At 46.7% G+C, this 19,982-nt stretch overlaps 1 protein-coding gene across 4 annotated transcripts in view; it reads right to left on the reverse strand.

Annotated features, from left to right (window-relative positions):
* Positions 1 to 758: 758 nt before the first annotated feature.
* Positions 759 to 19,982, reverse strand: part of LOC131196502 (uncharacterized) — a 62,275-nt gene continuing 43,051 nt past the window's right edge. For all 4 annotated transcript variants that reach the window (XM_058179287.1, XM_058179286.1, XM_058179285.1 and 1 more), the window contains 3 exons: positions 5,186 to 8,406; positions 3,103 to 3,157; positions 759 to 2,975 (listed from right to left, as the gene is read on the reverse strand). In XM_058179287.1, the coding sequence (XP_058035270.1) occupies positions 2,353 to 2,975; positions 3,103 to 3,157; positions 5,186 to 8,140 (3,633 nt within the window). In that variant the 5' untranslated portion in view covers positions 8,141 to 8,406 and the 3' untranslated portion in view covers positions 759 to 2,352. The remainder of the gene's footprint in view (positions 2,976 to 3,102; positions 3,158 to 5,185; positions 8,407 to 19,982) is intronic.

Below are 19,982 nucleotides of genomic sequence, written 5' to 3' on the forward strand. Positions count from 1 at the left end.
TTCACACATTGCCTGGCTCTTGCATGTACATTAATGGAGCTTTGCTCACTTGTGCAGCCCTGTTCTTGGTGGGCCATGGACGGGTGCCAGCCCAGAGCGTGTGAGTTGGGGACCCTTGGTGTAGATGATTTACAGAGATGGCTTTGCAGAAAATATGTGGTAGCTGTTAGGAAAACATGAAGGGTGAGAAAGAGCATCAAAGCTGCCCTCTCGTGATCAACTTTGGTGCTCGAGGGAGCAAAAGGGAGATGCTGTCAAGATTCTGTTGCTTTCATCTATATCAATAAAGTGAAGTTCTTAATATTTCTTGTGTTGGCAGCTTCCTGGCCTGGTCTACCTCAAAGAAGGGAAGCTCCAAAGAGTCTGTGCTTTCAAAGGGACAGGTGTCCAGCCTGGTAGAAAATTGAGCTATGGAGCCAGTTGATAATGGGGGCAGGGGACATGATCTTCATGTGCCCTTGAAGAAAGTTGTGTCATCTGAGGGAAACAACCAGTTTCTGGGAGAAGGAATTGGAACTCACTCACGAATCTCTGACTCTGGTTCTTCAGAGGTCACATGGTGAGGGCTGGATTAGAACACAGGACAAAAGGGCTGTGGCCTTTGGCAGAGTTGCCACCTTGGGAGCAGAGGCTCAATTAGAGAGAAATTTTGGTCTCTTGTTGGAAAAGGGAACAATCAGAACGTGTGTTGAATAGAATAGAATAGAATAGAATAGAATAGAATAGAATAGAATAGAATAGAATAGAATAGAATAGAATAGAATAGAATTCTTTATTGGCAAAATATGATTCGACACATTTGGAATTTGTCTCCAGTTCATAAGCTCTCAGCGTACATAAAACTTATAAGTGATAAATCATAATCACAGTCATAAAAATACCTTCATCATAAATCATAAGAATACAACACTCAGTGATAATCATAGGATACTAAATAAGCAATCTGCATAAATCATACTAGGACACTAAATAAAGCAATAGAAATCATAAAGGTACAAGCAACAAAGTTATACTCATTAGTGGAAAAGGAGATGGGTAATAGGAAGGATGAGAAGAAGAATTGTAATACAGTCTTACTAGATAGTTTAATAATGTTGTGGGAATTAAGTTGTTAAGGAGAGTGATGGCAAGGGGGGGGGGAAACTGTTCTTGTGTCTAGTTGTTCTGGTGTGCAGTGCTCTATAGCGTCGTTTTGAGGGTAGGAGTTGAAACAGTTTATGTCCTGGATGTGAGGAGTCTGTAAATATTTTCACGGCCCTCTTCTTGATTCGTGCAGTATACAGGTCCTCAACGGAAGGCAGGTTGGTAGCAATTATTTTTTCTGCAGTTCTAATTATCCTCTGAAGTCTGTGTCTTTCTTGTTGGGTTGCAGAACCGAACCAGACAGTTATAGAGGTGCAAATGACAGACTCAATCATTCCTCCGTAGAACTGGATCAGCAGCTCCTTGGGCAGTTTGAGCTTACTGAGTTGGCGCAGAAAGAACATTCTTTGTTGTGCTTTTCTGTTGACATTTTTGATGTTGTCCATTTTAACACTTAAAACACTTTAACACTTAAAAGGTGTCCATTTTAAGTCTTGCGATATTATAGAACCTAGAATACTTGAAAGTCTCTACTATTGCTACTGTGTTGTCTAGTATTGTAAGAGGTGGTAGTAGAGGAGGGTTTCTCCTACAATTGACTCTCATTTCTACAGTTTTGAGTGTGTTTAGTTCAAGATTGTTCTGGACGCACCACAAGGCTAGTTGTTCAACCTCCTGTTTGTATGCAGATTCATCATCATCTCGAAGGAGACCAATCACTGTACAATACCGGTACTTTAACAGAGGTATCTTTTAAGATACAGTCATTGGTATAGAGCAGTGGTCACCAACTGATGGTCAGATCCAATTTGAACTGAGCTCTTTTGCCAACTCTTTCTCATGGTGGCTGCTTAGTTCCAACAACTGTTTCCTGTTGGGGCCCTAAGGAGCCCGGGTGGGGAGGCAAGGAGTAGCTGGGAGGGGAGGGGTGAATAGAGGCTGGCGAGGCACCCCTCGACCTGAGTGACATTGAATTGGCCATGCCCACCCAGTCACATGCCCACCTAGTCACGCCCACCCAGTCGGTCATTAGGCAGATCATATTCCTAGTCCGCGGGATTTAAAATTGAATTTTAAATTCATTTTAAATTTAAAATGAATTTAGTGGTCCCTGAGGTCTGAAAGTTTGGTGACCTCTGCTATATAGAGAGAAGAAAAGTGGAGAGAGGACATAGCTCTGGGAGGCCCCTGTGCTAATTTACAGGGATCTGATGTGATTTTGCTTAGCTTCACCTGCTGCTTCCTGGCTGTTAAGTTTTGTTAGTTTCCCTATCTGTTTCTTTTGTTGACACTCATCATGTCTTTTGTGTAACAAGGAGCATATTTGTTCATGTGCACCAGATCATCAATCATGGTCATCAGTTCGGCCACCTGAGCCTTTCGTTCCGCCCCTTCAGCCTTGTTGTTGAAAGCCAGGAACCGGTTCCCGCATTCCGCAATATATTCCTTCAGGTATTCATCTTGGACAGATATGACATTTTCAAGTGAGATACCTTCCAGGTCTTCTTTGTGGGTGAACAAGATGATGATGTAATTCTTGGCTTTAAGGCCAATACTCTCTTTGATCAGCTGAATCGTGACCTTCCCCTTCTGGTTCAAACGGCCAAGACGCATCACCTGCAGAATGACGTGAGGACCTGGGGTACAAAGCTTTATCCACTTGCTCACTTCTGCAGCAATATCTGTGTTTGAACGGTTGGTGTGGAAAAAGCCAGGCGTATCAACAACCACAACCTTCCTGCCGTTCAGCTGCGCCTCTTCCTTTTGGCATGCTTGTGTTATTGACCAAGCTGACATCCCAAACTCAAAGACTTTGCTTCCTAGGATTGTGTTTCCTGTCGCACTTTTCCCATTTCCAGTTTGGCCCACTAGGATGATCCTCCGTTCAGGCCCTTCAACCAAAAGGGGAGAGGAGAGAAAAAGGAGACACAGTCAGCAGCGTACGGCCATCAGAGCCTCTCCCTCCAACAGTGACTTCCATTGTACCCCACATTGTACCCTCAGGGGCCAATACTTTACCTTGGATGCTTCCAGCCATTTCCAGACACGTTGCACAATACAAAACCTGGGATTTCTGGATAAAAAGCAAAACAGAGTCAGCCAAAGGAGAGGTGGTCTTGCTCGGAGGTTGCCAGCAACTCGCCTCCCCCAGAAGACAAACAGAGGAATTGGAGGGGGGTTAAAAAAAGAGCCAACCCCTCCTCACTGCTCGTGAAGCTGACCCATCTGATCTTTCCCAAATGCCACCCCCCTTTTTATGTACCTGTTCAATTCTTGGAAATGTTCCTTTTGGGGGTTACAGGAGGGGAGGGTTGGTGTCCAAAGCGGCTGGCAGCTCCCCACAGCCGGCTCCATTCTCGAAGGGACCCTCTTTTCTGGGGCTTTAGCTGCTCCTGTTGCAGCTCCAGGTTGTCTCCAAGGGCTACCCAGGGTTGCCCCAAGTCATCTTCCTCCAGGTTCCCCCCTGACCACCCCAGTCTCCTCCTAGGCCTCCCAGCTGCCCCTCCAAGGCCGTCTGAATCAAATCCTTCCTGGTGGGGGCTCTTTCCTGCATCTCCTGCAGTCCTGGGCAAGCAGCCTCTTCTGAGACTGCTGGTTTGCACCCATACCCTCCCCCACCCCCACCGAGTTTTGCCCCTTGGGAACCTCCCCCCACCTTGGCTCTCCACCCTGAGTGGGGAGTGGTGTGCAAGGACCCCTCCACACACACATTTTGGGAAGGTCACCTCAATTTCTGCTAAACCTGTGGAAGAAGCCTTGAACTTTGGGCTTCTCCACTGGCTGATTTAAGGATGGGGCAAATTGTTATTTCTTCTGTCTCAGTTCCACACACAAACTCAGAAGAGACTTCAGAGCAGAGAGCCTTTAAAGAATCCTCCTCCTGAAGAGGAGGAGGCAAAATGCCTCTGCCCCGATGTCTCTCCACCCACACACACGACTTCTCACTTCTTTGTATAAGATGCTCCCACTTCTCCCCTTTGTTTCTCTAGCAAGTGAGCCCCAAGTGAGGCTCTGTTGGGGTTTCACCTCTGAGGATGCTCAGCTGGACATCCCAGCACAGGAGTGTGTGGGCTGGCTCAATTGTCCCTTCCACAATTGAGGCTTTGTGAAACAGACATTCAGGGAGGCCCTGAAAGACCTGCCCTCCAGAACCTTGCCAGACCCAAGCAGATCAGACTTTTCTCCACCCCCAACGTAGCTCCCTTAGATCAGATGTGGCCCTTTCCAACAGGTTCCCCCGAGTGGTGCTCCTGCTCAGCCCTGTTCCCATCTATGACATTCCACAGGATGGACCTCATACATGTGGTAGCTCCCTCCATTCTCCAAAATGGCTGTCAGCCTCCACTCCAATCCTCACATCCTTTTGTACTCTTTATATTCAATAGTTAGATTGCATGGGGTTTTTATGTGTAATGTAAATAGCTCATGGATTCAGTTTAAGTAGAGAGGGCCCTTTAAGAGTGTCGTCTGACATCAGATCAAGGGGAGGGGAGATTGATGGTTTGAATTCAACAGGAATGTTAGAGCGCGGACTTTCAACGGACATTGCATTCCTGAGATGATTTACAGCCAGAGACCTGCGGAAGAAGATTACCATGCGGGGCCGAGAAGGAGCTGGCATTGGACCAGACCTGCTGACCTTTTGGGGAGAGGAGTGACTAACGATGGGATATGGAATGTTAGCCATATTTTGTCTCAGATCCAACTTTATACTGCTGCAATCCAGATGTATTTAGTAAAAGTACTTTTCTTTATTTGGAAATGAAGTCAAGGTGTATTCTTTCCTAAATATAATCAGAGGCAGCCTGACAATGGCACCATGAGCTTGTAGCCCTGCCTCTATTGCTCATCATCCACAGCCTTATCTGTCATGGTTGACTCACTTTGCAAACTGTGCAAGGTGCAAACCAGATAAGCAAAGATTCTGGAAGATCTACTGACCCAGATTTCAGGAAGCTTTAGACCCTGGAGTTGGGGGAGGGGGCAGAGGTTCCCAAGGACGGACCCTGCAGGAGGTGTCAGACTATTCTACTCCTCCTCCTCTTCCTCCTCCTCCTCTCCCCCCCACCTCTTTCCTCTTCCAAAGAAGGTGTCAACTTACCTCAGCAGGCCTTCTTGTGGGACAGATGCAAGTGATCGCCTCGCTCCATTGACCGAGCCCTCCTGGAGTCACAGCTGCACATCGGAATTGGTACTGAAGATTTGGGTGGATATCTTCCAGGGTGAATTGATCCTGAGAGTCTTTTGCATTGAGACTTTTCCAATTATCTTCTGCAATCCGATATTCCACCTGGTACCTGGAAACAGAAGCCTTCCCAATGGCTACTGGATCAATACTGATCTGGAAACAATTTGGATGCACCTGTTCAACCCAAGGAGGGGGAGGACTTCTAAGAGCAGCTTCCAGCTCCTGACGTTCCTTGAGGACCTCCATGGTCAAGGTTAAACTTTTGGTTTCCAGCATCTTTAATGAGTCGAAGAAATTCTTCATGCTCTCAGTGCTCATTTTCCAGAACATTCCAGAAACAGTATTGTGGCTTCCTCTGTTTTCTTGGTTAGCAAAGAGGGCTGAATGGTTGAATCTGAAGTGCACACAGATTCCTGACTCATCCTGAGCACGTGGCAAGTCAGCCTCCTTGAGGGCCTCCAGGACAGGTGGGGTTCCCCCATCTGCAAAGGTAAACAGGAGTTGGATGTTATCCTTCAGATCTTTTCCCAACATGGAGAGCATGGGATCAAAGACACGTTTTTGGATGTGAGTTGAATGGGCAAGGAAAGCCTGGGCCACCAAGCAGATGGCATCCACATGGTCAATGCCCCCTGGGGTGGAGAAAAACTCCAGGAGCTGCTTCTCCACCAGTTTGTCTTGCTCTGTGTCTCTTGTGCCTCCAAATCCTGGCGTGTCAATGATGGTGAGAGAATAGGGAATTCGGAAGCCCTTCTGATGGTTCACCATGTAGGCTGTGACTTCAGACGTCCTGCTTCCAGCTTCTCTTCTCTGGGAGGTTTCATGAATGAGTTTGAATCTGAAATTATCTTCCCACTGGACACCCAGGATATAATTGATCATTCCGTTGATCAGAGTGGTTTTCCCACATCCTGTTTCTCCCATCACCAGGATCACTTTGTTGGGCACTTCCAGGTTCTCCTTTCCAAGCTGGTACATGAGATATGATATGGAGGCATCTGAGGAGACCTTCTCAACAGGAAGGGCAAACACTAATGGCTGTCTGTCCTCCACCAAGGAGCATTTCTGAAGGAACTGTATGGCTATGTTGCCTACACTTTCTTCCTCCAGTGATGTGGAGATCTTCACCTCCTTGCTGGGAACACTCAGAGCTCCATTATCGCACACAGCTGACACTCGTATTCTATACGTCGTCTGAGCTTTCAGACTTTCAATGGGATAAAACTCTGTTTTTCTCTCAGTCCTTTTTTCAGTCCATTGGTCCTTCCCAGCTTCAGCCTCCACCATTCTGTACTCCACTTTGTACTCCTTGACCACAACTCCTGAGGCAACGATGCTGGGACTCATCCAGGCCACAGAGATGACAGAAGATGCTGCAGTGACCATTCTTAATTTCTCAGGAGGGCTGGTGGGAAGAGTCTTTATGGGTGGGCCCAACTCACTGGATTTACTACATCCCGGCTTGCAACAAGCAGCATACTGGAACTGGTACTCTGTGTTTGGAGGCAGATCTTTCAGCAGGAACATCTCCCCAGAGTCCTCTGTCCTCACAGTCTTCCAATTTTCTTCCCCTGCAACCTTGTACTCTACCAGATAGCTGGAGATTGTAGCCCTTCCATGTTCAGCTGGCTGAAACTTCAGCTGAATGCTGTTGTGTCTCAGTTCACTGATCAGGAAAGGGAGAGGTTTTGAGGGCAACTCAAAGTTCTTGCTGACCAGTTCTCCATCTTCATAAAGGTATATTGAGGCTCCTGGGATGTCCACATCTGGGAGTGAGGCCACAACAAAGCGGATCTTCTCATTGGATTGATTGACGCTGAAAAAGTCTTTGATGGATTTGGCAGCCTGTCGAGCATTGCGGGTTGTCTCCTTGTACTCAAACCAGGCCAGGCCTTTCTTCACCTCAGGATGGAACCTTGTGGACTTCACCGATTCTTGCAAGAATTGCTCCTGAAGCTGGTCCTGTAAACTCAACAGAAATGGCTCCTCTTCATGTAAAGAAGTGAATATAAAGGCGACCACGTATACATTCTGAGGATTCAGAACTATTTCTTCCAGCTTGTTTTGAGATGAGATAAGTTGAATTTTACTTAGAATAGTCCGATAAGATTTCACAAAGTTAATTTCTCTTTTCTTGGTGTCCAGAAATTCACGGAGTCTTTGGCTATTGAAGGGCGACTGGTTGATGGACGTCAACAGGTCCACCAGGGTTCCTTCCTCCTGCCCTCCTCCCCGGATGGAAGGCAACATTCTGGCCAACTGTTTCTGGAAAATCTGCCTGTGTTGCTTGCACAGATCCTTAAACTGCTGGATTTTCCTCTTGATCTCAGGGAAGGTCTCGGCAATTGGATCGTTGGCTAGATCATTGATTTGCATCTCAATTTCATTGAGTTCCTCCAAGATCTTTTCAGCATCGAAGATCAAAGTTAGGCTGATCTCACGGACCATCTTAGCTGCTCTGCAGTCTAGTTTGGTCAGAGGGTAGAGCCAAACCCTCATAGGCACAGCCTTCTCCCCATCTTTACCTAACTTTTTTGGTAGAGTTGTATAAACTTTCATGGCATCTTGGAAGGTCACTGGATTTCTCTCCAAAGAAAAGTCTCCATGGAACTTGCACCTGAACTTCAGAGCGTTCTCTTTCTCCTCTTCATTTAGCTTCATATTTGCTTGTCCTGTGATAGATATTTCCTTCTTGATTGTTGCAAGCAAATTTCCTTCTATATTTTTTACCATCTCTGTTGAAGAAACTTCTCGGTCAAAGACAAAGAAAGCCTGGGCTCCGTAGAGGATGCTGGTGACCACGTGGGTGGCTGTGCCCTGCTCAAAGACTGCTGGGTAAGAGACATTCTGGATTCCCAGGTGGCTCATTGTCAGCTGTTCATACCTGGTGGTGGTTTTGTACTGAAGGGTGACTCTGGCCTGTTGCTTGGACTTCTTTTTGTCACGAAGATACTTGGCCGACCCTCCCACTTCAATCAGCCCCGCCAAGAAACTGGCCTTGAGGGAGGCTGAGATGTCCAGGGCGGAGGCCGTGTCATCTATGCTATCTGATGCAATGATTTCAGATTCTGTCTTGGGCTGAGGCTTGATGGTCAGGTCCTTCTGAAGAGAGTCGTAATCCCAAAGGGTGATGCCTGCAGAAAACAGAAGAAAACACGGGCATAAATTGAACACCTGCAACTGGATAGAGGAGCTCCAGAGAAGTGGGACAGTAGAGGCATCTTCCCCCTGGAGGGTTCCCTCATTTGTTCTGTCCAATCATCATCAGAGAAAACTCCTGCCAGTTTGGCAAAACAAGGAAAAACTTCAAAGGCTTTTGACTGAGTAGAGAGGAATGGGAATTGCTATGCATCTGTTGATTTCGAGAAAGATCTCCATCTCCCTGGAGAAACTGTATTTTCATGAAGGGTTTACAATCACCTGCACCACAGCTTCAGAATTCTCTCCCTGAAGCAGGGGTGAAATGCTCCCGGATCGGACGGGATCATGTGATCCGGTAGCGATGGCGGCTGCTGTTTCAGAGGACCAATAGCAAAAATCCCTGGCCTCGCCCCCCTGCCTCTGCTGAGCCCCACCATCTGCAGAGGTGTTTTTTTTTTACTTTTAAAAGCCGGTTTTGCTTCAGCCGAAACAGGCCTTTAAAAGTAAAAAACAGCAGAACCTTACTTGTACTCTTACTTGTAGAAAACATGTTTTCTACAAGTAAGAGTAGAGATTCCAAGGCACTTACCTGATTACTGATGAACGCATGGCCACAGCCCGAAAGCAGTTTCAGTTTCAGCCAGACAGAATCTATCACTCAGGTAATCTATTTCCTCGGTGATCAACTGGCTGGTTTTGCTAGCTGAGGAATTCTGGGATTTGAAGTCCACAATAAAATAAAATAAAATAAAATAATAAAATAAAATATTTGTGCAGCTTTCTGAGATTTGGTGTGTTTCTGTAGTGTTTCACTCTAATTACACAAACACACAAAATCTCAGAAAGCTGTATGTGGCATATTGTGTGTATGTGTGTGTGTGTGTGTTAGTTGTGTGTGTGTAAAGTGTGAAAGTTGGTTTTTGAGCTTTTTGTGGCTGTGTGAAGTGTGAAGTGCAGCTGCTTTTACATTGTGTGTGAGTCAGTTGTGTTGTGTTGTGTGTGTGTAAAGTGTGAAAGTTGGTTTTTGGTACCTCTTATTGTTTTTTTATACTTTGTTTATTATTTTTATTATTTATTGTTATTGGCCATGCCCACCAAGCCATCTGATCACCAAGCCATGCCCACCAATTAAGCCACGCCCACAGAACCGGTAGGGAAAATTTTTAGATTTCACCCCTGCCGTGAAGTCACCATTCTAGGGGGCACCCTAGACTTCCTTTTTTAGCCGTTTTCCAAACCATTTCAGTGACTTTGCTTCTGGGGAAAAAACCCACCCTGTGTTTGCTAATCAGTGCCAGTCCTACCGCATCCTTGGCACAGGGTTGGATATATGTTCTCAGCTAGGAGGTCCTACTTAGCTAGCTGCTACTAGCAGGCTGTGTGCCCAGGAGCTCAACTCTGTTCCTGGGACTTCCGGTGGCTCCGTCTCCCCGGAGGACGTCTGGAATGGCGTCCCGAGCTGAGATTCTGTAAAAGCTGGTGAAACAGTGGAGAACAGCTGTTAGCCAGCTTCAAAGCTTTTCTCTGGGTGAAAGAGAATAGTGAAGAGTGGCTGGATAGCAGAAGATTGCCCCAGGGGCTCTGCTTTCTTATGCAGAGTCTCGGATGGGTGCTTGCTTAATCCAGCCCTACTCCAGACTCGGCTCGATCCTGCTAATTAAGCAGGACAAGAGGAAGATGTCCACCTCTGCTCCATTGATTCCGTTTTGAATAACTAAAAGCAGACGGGACAAATACAAGTGATCGATTATTGGGGAAGCAAGAAGAGAGCTGACTTCTACTTCTTTTTAAAAAAAGGGGAAAACTTTTTTTCACTTTAACTTAGTGAAGGAAGAAATGGCGTCTGAGAGGAAGTGGATTGGAGGCTGATTGTGAGAGAAAGGAAGTTCGTCTTTGTGGATTTTGGCTGAATAGAAGCTCTCCATAGGAGGCAAGGTGAAAGTTTTTATTTTACAACTTTAATATGAGACTTTTTGAGATTTTGAGATTTTACAATTCTAATTAGAGACTTTACTTAAATTAAAATGACTTTTTTTAAAAAAATATACTTTATTGAACTTTTTTACATTAAAAGCATAAAAAAAGGAAAAAGAAAAGCTTATATCATTTAACAGCTCTTTGTGGTGTTTTTCATCTGACAATAATCCATGCAATAATGACAAACATTAAATTCTACATATTTGTATTCTTATTTTATCTATTGATTATGCTTAGTAACTAAATATTCCTATCTCCTTTCCATCCATCCATACCACCGTTCCCATATACCATAAAATACTGATGTCTCTTTACCCTTCAGACTCAGAGTTAGTTTGTCCATTTCTGCGCAATTCATAATCTTTTGTATAATTGGGAGATATGGAACATAAATTATAAATTAACAAAATCAGCAGCATACAAAGAAAATGCATATAAAATGTTCTATAGGTGGCACCTGCCCCCTTTGAGACTAGCGAAAATGTATCCCAAAATGTCTCCCATATGCTGGAAATGTAAAAATAAAGATGGAACATATTATCATATGTGGTGGTCCTGCCCCGAATCACGTAAATATTGGTTAAAAATTAAAAAGTGGCTACAAGAAATTACGAATGAACAATTGGATCTAGAACCTGAACTTTTTTTATTGGGGATTTTTTAAAAAAAATACTTGAAGAGTATAAAATATTTAATACTACATATATTAACTGCTGCTAGGATGGCCTTTGCTCAATGTTGGAAACAGCCATGTGTGCCCTCAGAGAGACAAATTAAAATGACTTTTAAGCCACCAAAAGCTCCCATGACGAGAAGGGGGTCTGAAACTAACTTGGAAGATATGTTAAAGGAACAGAACAGAGTTTCTGAAGAGCGATTAAAGAAATTATGAATAATTATGAATAATATTCATGGTGTTTCCGTGCATTTCATCAGCCAAGGGCCCAAGGTAGGGGTGGGGGGGGTGGCGGTTGTGATTAAAGAAAGCCTAGAGCCGAGGGAGTCCACTGTGTCTCAGATAGCTGGTTGTGAATCCCTCCTTGTGAAGTGGGGCCATAGGAATCAGATGGGTCTGTTGATCACGTACCTGATTCCTTGCTGCGTGACTACAGCCCTACCTGAGCTGCTGGAGGTGCTTGCCGAGGTGGCAGTTGAGATTCCCAGACTTTTGGTCATGGGGGATTTCAACTTGCCATCGGCCGGCTTGTCGTCAATGGCAGCTCAGGAGTTCCTGGCTTCCATGACGGCCATGGACCTGATTCAAGTAACAGAACCAATGTCATAGTCCGATCATTTTCTCCTTCGCCTAGACTTCCGAACCACCACTCACCATCGCAGGGAGATGGAACCTATACGTTGGTTCCGCGCCAGGCGCCTGATGGACCCCAAGAGGTTCCTGACGGAGCTTGGGCCATTCCCTGAGGATCTGGCCCACGGCACGACTGAGGAACTAGTCGTGGCCTGGGAACAGGCTGGGGCCTTGGACCGTGTTGTGCCTTTGCGGCCTCTGACCCGGCGCAGATCTCGTCCGGCCCCTTGGTTCTCCGAGGGGCTGAGGGAGATGAAACACCGGAGAAGACGCTTAGAGAGCACCTGGAGGTCCAGTCGTTCCGAAGCTGATCGGACACTAGTTAGGTCCTATTCTGGGACCTACCTAGTGGCAATGAGGGAGGCGAGGCGTTCCTACGCCTCCACCCTCATTGCGTCGGCAGATAACCGCCCGGCCGCCCTGTTTCGGGTGACCCGCTCCCTCCTTCATCAGGAGGTGCGGGATGACCCTTTGCAGGGACGTGCCGAGGAGTTTATTTATTTATTTTTGTTTGTTTACATTTATACCCCGCCCTTCTCTGAAGACTCAGGGCGGCTTACAGTGATTATCTATACGATAAAATCGCTCAGCTCCGGGATGGTCTGGACCGAAATTGGGATGATCCAAGCGAGGGAGAGGAGGCACGTCTTGTTGAGTCTGTTTGGGACGAGTTTGACCCTGTGGCTCCCGAAGACGTGGACAGATTGTTGGGGAGGCTTCACGCCACTACATGTTTACTGGACCCGTGTCCTTCCTGGCTGGTACTGGCCACTCAGGAGGTGACACGAGGCTGGCTCCAGAGGATTATCAACGCTTCTTTGTTGGAAGGGGTTTTCCCTGCCGCCTTGAAAGAGGCGGTGGTGAGACCCCTCCTCAAGAAGCCCTCTTTGGACCCAGCTATTTTGGGTAATTATCGTCCAGTCTCCAACCTTCGCTTTGTTGTGAAGGTTGTAGAGAGTGCTGTGGCGCGACAGCTACCCCAATACCTGGATGAATCCGTCTATCTAGACCCGTTCCAGTCCGGCTTCCAACCCGGATACAGCACGGAGACAGTTTTGGTCGCATTGGTGGATGATCTCTGGAGGGCCAGGGACAGGGGTTATTCCTCTGCCCTGGTCCTATTAGATCTCTCAGCGGCTTTTGATACCATCGACCATGGTATCTTGCTGCGCCGGTTGGGGGGATTGGGAGTGGGAGGCACCGTGTATCGGTGGTTCTCCTCCTATCTCTCCGACCGGTCGCAGACGGTGTTGACAGGGGGGCAGAGGTCGACCGCGAGGTGCCTCACTTGTGGGGTGCCGCAGGGGTCGATTCTCTCGCCCCTTCTGTTCAACATCTATATGAAGCCGTTGGGCAAGATCATCAGTGGCTTCGGGGTGAGATACCAGCAGTACGCTGATGACACTCAGCTGTACTTTTCCACCCCGGGCCGCCCCAATGAAGTTGTTGAAGTGCTGTCCCGGTGTTTGGAAGCCGTACGGGTTTGGATGGGGAGAAACAGGCTCAAGCTTAATCCCTCCAAGACAGAGTGGCTGTGGATGCCGGCATCCCGATTCAGCCAGCTGCAGCCGCGGCTGGCTGTTGGAGGTGAGTTATTGGCCCCAAAGGATAGGGTGCGCAACTTAGGTGTCCTCCTGGGTGAACGGCTGTCGTTTGAAGATCATTTGACGGCCGTCTCCAGGAGGGCCTTCCACCAGGTTCGCCTGGTTCGGCAGTTGCGCCCCTTCCTTGATCGGGATGCCTTGTGCACAGTCACTCACGCGCTCGTTACCTCTCGCTTGGATTATTGTAATGCTCTCTACATGGGGCTCCCCTTGAGGTGCACTCGGAGGCTTCAGTTTGTCCAGAATGCAGCTGCGCGGGTGATAGAGGGAGCTACGCATAGCTCCCACGTAACACCGCTCCTGCGCAGACTGCACTGGCTACCTGTGGCCTTTCGAGTGCACTTTAAGGTTTTGGTTACGACCTTTAAAGCACTCCATGGCTTAGGGCCTGGGTACTTACGGGACCGCCTGCTGTTACCTCACGCCTCCCACCGACCTGTACGCTCTCACAGAGAGGGACTTCTCAGGGTGCCGTCCGCCAAGCAATGTCGGCTGGCGGCCCTCATGGGAAGGTCCTTCTCTATGGGGGCTCCCACACTCTGGAACGAGATTCCCCCGGGTTTACGCCAAATACCTGACCTTCGGACCTTTCGCCACGAACTGAAGACACATCTTTTCACTCGCGCGGGGCTGGCTTAAATTTTATCGGCTTTTAAATTTCTTATTATTAATTTTAAATGGGGTTTTAGTTTTTTATATATTTTAAAGTTTTTAGGCTAATTATAATAAGTTTTTTAACTTGCATTTTAAATTGTACATTGTATTGTCTGTTTTTTACTTTTGCCTGTACACCGCCCTGAGTCCTTCGGGAGAAGGGCGGTATAAAAATCAAATAAATAAATAAATAAATAAATGGCCCTACACACGCGGGGGGAGGCACACTAGACTTGATTTGATCTGGAATTAGGAAATTTAGTGACGGAACCGGTGTCATGGTCAGATCATTTTCTCCTTCGCCTAGACTTTTGGACCGCCGCTCACCACTGCAGGGAGATGGAGCCAATGCGTTGGTTCCGTCCCAGGCGCCTGATGGACCCAGAGAGGTTCCAGATGGAGCTTGGGCCGTTCCCTGAGGAGCTTGCCCACGGCACGACTGAAGAACTAGTTGCGGTCTGGGAACGGGCTGCGGCTGGGGCTTTGGACCGTGTCGTGCCTTTGCGGCCTCTGACCTGGTGTAGATCTCAATTGGCTCCTTGGTTCTCTGAGGAGCTGAGGGAGATGAAACGCCGGAGAAGACGCCTAGAGAGTACCTGGAGGTCTAGCCGTTCCGAGGTTGATCGGACACTAGTGAGGTCTTTTACTAAGACCTACCTAGTGGCAATGAGGGAGGTGAAGCGTTCCTACATTTCCACCCTCATTGCATTGGCAGATAACCGCCCAGCCGCCCTGTTCCAGGTGACTCGCTCCCTCCTTCGTCAGGAGGGGCAGGATGACCCTCTACAGAGATGTGCTGAGGAGTTTAATGGTTATCTATACGATAAAATCGTTCAGCTTCAGGATAGTTTAGACCAAAATTGCGATGATCCAAGTGGGATGGCGGAGGCACGTCTTGTTGAGGTTGTTTGGGATGAGTTTGAGTCTGTGACTCTCGAGGACGTGGACAGGTTGCTGGGAAGGTTACATGCAACCACATGTTTACTGGACCCGTGTCCTTCCTGGCTGGTGCTGGCTACTCAGGAGGTGACACGAGGCTGGCTCCAGGGAATTATAAATGCTTCATTGTTGGAAGGGGTTTTCCCCGCCACCTTGAAAGAGGCGGTGGTGAGATCCCTCCTCAAGAAGCCTTCCCTGGACCCAGCTATTTTGGGTAATTATCGTCCAGTCTCCAACCTTCGCTTTGTGGCGAAGGTTGTAGAGAGTGTGGTTGCATGGCAACCCCAGTACCTGGATGAAGCTGTCTATCCAGACCCGTTCCAGTCCGGCTTCCGGTCCGGTCACAGTACAGAGACAGCTTTGTCAGGCTACCTCCGACAGTAAATAGGAAAGAATTCACCTTGACTCCATTTGGAATGAAAACAAGTACTTTTACTTTTACAGTCTTGATAGCAGCCAAGCAAAGCTGGAACTGAGACAAAATATGGCAAACATATCATATCCCCCCAATTGTCCCTCCTCCTCCAGGAGGTCAGGCTGGTCTGGTCCAATGCCAACTCCTTCATGGCCCCTCGTGGTAATCTTCTTCCACAGGTCTCTGGATGTCAGTCAACTCAGGAATGCAGTGTCGGTTAGAAAAGCGCGCGCTGATAACACTCAATCATTAATCATCCCTCCTCCCTGTTATGTCAGCCGACACTCTTAATAAGCTCCTTTCCCTTACCCCAGACGGTGGTATGATACATCTCATGATCTTAAGAGTTTATAATACAGAAATAAACATTTTACATTCTATCTACTGATATAATCATTTAAAAGTAAATGACGAGTGGAGTGGAGGCTGACATTCGGCCCTCCTGCAACAAGGACGTCAGTCCTAGAAAGAAAAAAGAGAAGTTAGGGTTTGTCAGGATATTTTTTATAGAATTGTGCTATTTTTTCCGATGCATGAACATCTTCTTTGTTCACCCATTCAGCTTGGGATAATGGGAAGTGTTTCCAGGAAATAAGATATTGAATTTTATTTCTATGTTTTCTTGAATCTAAAATTTCTTTTATTTCAAAGTGTTGTTCTCCCTCTATGAGAATTGGTATAGGAGGGGGTGTATGGTTAGGACGGAAAGTAGACGTGTGTTCAGGTTTCAGCAAACTGACATGGAAAACGGGGTGGATTCTCCTAAGTGTTTTTGGTAAATCTAGTTGTACCGTCACGGGGTTGATGATTTTTACTATGGGGAAAGGTCCCACATATTTGGGTCCAAGTTTCTTAGATTTCTGAGTGGTTTGAAGATATTTGGTGGAAAGATAAACCTTATCGCCCACTTGATATTTGTTCTCAGGGGACCTTTTTTTATCTGCTTGTTTTTTATGCGCACGGTGAGCGTCGTCGATCGCCTTTATGCAGTCATTTTCCATGTGCTTTGTATTTGATCTATCCATTCTGATAAAGAGGAAACAGTAGTTTCTTCCTGTGGGAGTTCGAGATAGGAACAAAATCTTGGCCTGAAGCTATTTTAAAGGAGTAAATCCGTGCTACTATGAATTGAGTTGTTGTAGGCAACTTCAGCAAAAGGTAAGAGATCAGCCCAATTATCTTGCTGGTAGTTAACATAACATCGGAGATATTGTTCTAGTACAGAGTTCGAACGTTCACAGCTTCCATTAGTTTGAGGATGATGGGAGGAGCTTAATCCTTGGGCGGAACCAATGAGTCGTAAAAATTCTTTCCAAAATTTAGAAGTGAATTGAACTCCTCGATCTGAAATGATGCGATCAGGCACTCCGTGAAGTCTATAAATGTGTTGTACAAACAACTTTGCTAGAGACTTTGAGGAGGGTATTTTTGAACATGGAATAAAATGGACTTGTTTGGAGAAAAGGTCAGTCACTACCCATATAACAGTATTGCCTGAACTTTCAGGTAATTCTACTATGAAATCCATGGATATTTCTTTCCATGGGGTTCCTGGTCTGGCTACCATTTGTAGTAGTCCAGGAGGTTTTCCCGGAGGCCTTTTGGATGATGCACAGACCGGGCAACTTGCTACATATGCTTGAATGTCTTTTTTAAGACTTGGCCACCAAAATTGTCTTTTAAGAAGATGCAAAGTTTTCACAAATCCAAAATGCCCTGCCATTTTAGCATCATGGCAACGTTGTAGGATGGTTTCTCTGAGTGATAGAGGAACATATAGTTTTGTTCCAATCCAAGCCAGTCCATCACGGAGTGTGCATTCATGGGAATGCGTTAAGTACCAGTCATCGGTGTTTAAAGCTTCTTTAAACGATTTGGTTAGTTCATCTGGGAGTGAGGGGTCAGCTTTGGAGTGGCTTCTAGTTATTGCTGCGGCCGCTAACTGTTGCACGGGAAGTATTGGTTGAACCACCTCGGAGCGAGTGCAATTGTATTGGGGTAAACGTGAAAGAGCATCTGCTAAGAAGTTTTTCCCTCCAGGAATATAATGTAAAGTAAAATTAAAGCGGTTAAAATATTGAGCCCAACGGGCTTGTTTAGGCGAAAGTTTTCTAGGAGTCTTTAGCGCTTCTAGATTTTTGTGATCAGTCCAAACTTCAAAAGGATGATTTGAACCTTCTAAGAATTGTCTCCATGTCCGTAGGGCCCAATGAACTGCAAACGCTTCTTTTTCCCAAATAGCCCATCGTCTTTCGGTTTCAGTCAATTTTCGAGAAGTGAAAGCACAGGGTTGTAAATTACCATCAGCATTGTTTTGGAGCAAAACGGCTCCGACTGCTACATCACTTGCATCAGCTTGTATTACAAAAGGAACATCCATGTCAGGGTGCTTTAAAATAGGTTCGGCGGCAAAGAGTCGTTTCAATTTTTCAAATGCTGCTTGACATTCCATTGTCCATTCGAGGGGTAATGATGGTTTGGGTTTCGTGTCTCCTTTAGTTTTTAAGAGGTTAGTTATTGGTAAAGCAATTTGAGCAAAGGAGGGGATGAATTGACGATAGAAATTTGCAAATCCCAAAAAACTTTGGAGCTGTTTGCGTGTGCGTGGGGGGGCCCATTCCAAAACAGCTTTCACTTTTCCTGGATCCATTTCTAACCCATCAGCCGAGATGCGATATCCTAGGTAGTCTATTTTGGTTTGATGGAAATCACATTTGGATAGCTTGCAATATAGTTCTGCAGATAATAACTTTTTGAGTACAGCTCTTACTAGTTTAATATGTTCTTCCATTGTTTCTGTATAGATAAGTATGTCGTCAAGGTAGACAAGAACTCCTTTGAACAAATGCTGATGGAGTATTTCATTTATTAGTTGCATAAAAACTGCGGGCGCCCCCTGCAGTCCAAATGGCAGTACTCGAAACTGGAAACATCCTAGTGGACAGTTGAAAGCGGTTTTCCATTCATCCCCCTCTTTTATACGAACTCTGTAGTAGGCTTCTCGCAGGTCTAGTTTGGTGAAGAATTTTCCCTTCGCTAAATGTGCTAACATGTCTTTCATGAGTGGCATGGGGTATATGTTTTCGGCGCACACTGCGTTTAGGTTCCTATAGTCAACTATAAGACGAAAGGAGCCATCTTTCTTTTCTCGGAACATCACTGGTGCCGCCACGCGAGGCCTAGCCGGTTGGATAAAGCCCCGTTCTAGGTTTTTGTCTATGAATTTACGTAGTTCTCCCAATTCCTTTTGGGTCATGGGATAAGCTTTTGGCTTTGGAAGCTTTACCCCCGGAAGGATGTCTATGGCACAGTCAATAGGCCTATGGGGAGGAAGTCGTCTGATGCTTTCTCACTAAAGACTTCTCAAGTCCCAGTATTCCTTGGGTATTCTCTCTTCCCGTCTATCCGTTCAATCATTGCCCTAACTTATCCTGGTGCAAGGTCACGGTAGGTCCCTTCTTGGGTTTCCCTTCTCCCTTTTAAGGTTTTGGAACGGAAACGTGGGACTCCGTTCTCCAGTTAATATGGGGTTCCATTTCCGCAACCATGACAAGCCTAACAACAGGGGTTGGTCCATTCCTGGGGCTACTATGAAGTTCAGAATTTCATGGTGGTCTCCTATTATCATTTCTATGGGTTCCGTTACGAAATGGGCGGGCCCTCCCCCTGCCACAGAGCCATCTAACTGGGCAAACGCTATGGGCCTACTTAAGGTTCTCAACCTTAGTTCCATTTTTTCTACTAGTTCGGGACTGACCATACATCTAGTGCATCCAGAATCGAGTAGTGCTAGCAGTTCCCCCTTATTACCCGAAGAGGGTACATGTAGATTAACTGGAATGTCCAAGGGGCCCCGTGCCCAACTCACCAGAAGGTCTTCATCGGACTCTGACGTGGTTTTGCTGTCGTCAGTATCAGTCGACACTTCGCCATCCTCCTTGATGGGCGTGCCTTTCTTGGCACCGCCCTCCCCCACTTTTGCTGGTTTACGCGCCTTAGCCGCTGGCTTCACTGGTTCCTTTTCACCACCAGGGGTCGCGCTTGGTATCAACTTAACCCTACAGTCGGCTGCTCGGTGGCCTTCTTTTCCACATCTGTAGCACGCAGACGAACGTGGTCTTCCTCCCTCCAATCTAGGGACGTCCCTATAAGTTCCTTCTGGAAAACGGCCAAGGGATGGCCCTCCAATGCGCTGTCTTCTGCCGCGGTCCTTCACTAACTCGATTTCCATCTCTGCTGCCAGGGTGTACCAGCCATACAGCGTAGTTGGAGAGGCTCGTGCTCGACACAGTTCATAGAGATCTCCATTCAGACCATCTTTGAAAATGTCTACAAGGGTTACCTCCGACCACCCTCTCATCAAGGGAACTAAATCACTGAACTCCTGGTTATAATCAGCTACCGGCCTCCTCCCTTGCCTGATGGTTTTCATCCGACCTTTGGCCTTTTGCTCTGCCAGGGGGTCCTCAAACCTCCTCCTCAGTGCAGTCATAAAATGCTCGTAGTTTTGCAGTAAGGGGGAGTGGTTTGTATGTAACGACACATACCACGCAGCTGCTCTTCCGGTCAAATTATGAGTCACAGCTCTCACTTGTGCTGCCTGTGACCAATAATCTTCCCCCCAGTCTATCATGTGGTCATTCACTTTCGCCAGGAACAGTCCCAACTCCT

This window comes from Ahaetulla prasina, chromosome 4 (assembly GCF_028640845.1).
Source record: "Ahaetulla prasina isolate Xishuangbanna chromosome 4, ASM2864084v1, whole genome shotgun sequence".
Lineage (NCBI taxonomy): Eukaryota > Metazoa > Chordata > Lepidosauria > Squamata > Colubridae > Ahaetulla > Ahaetulla prasina.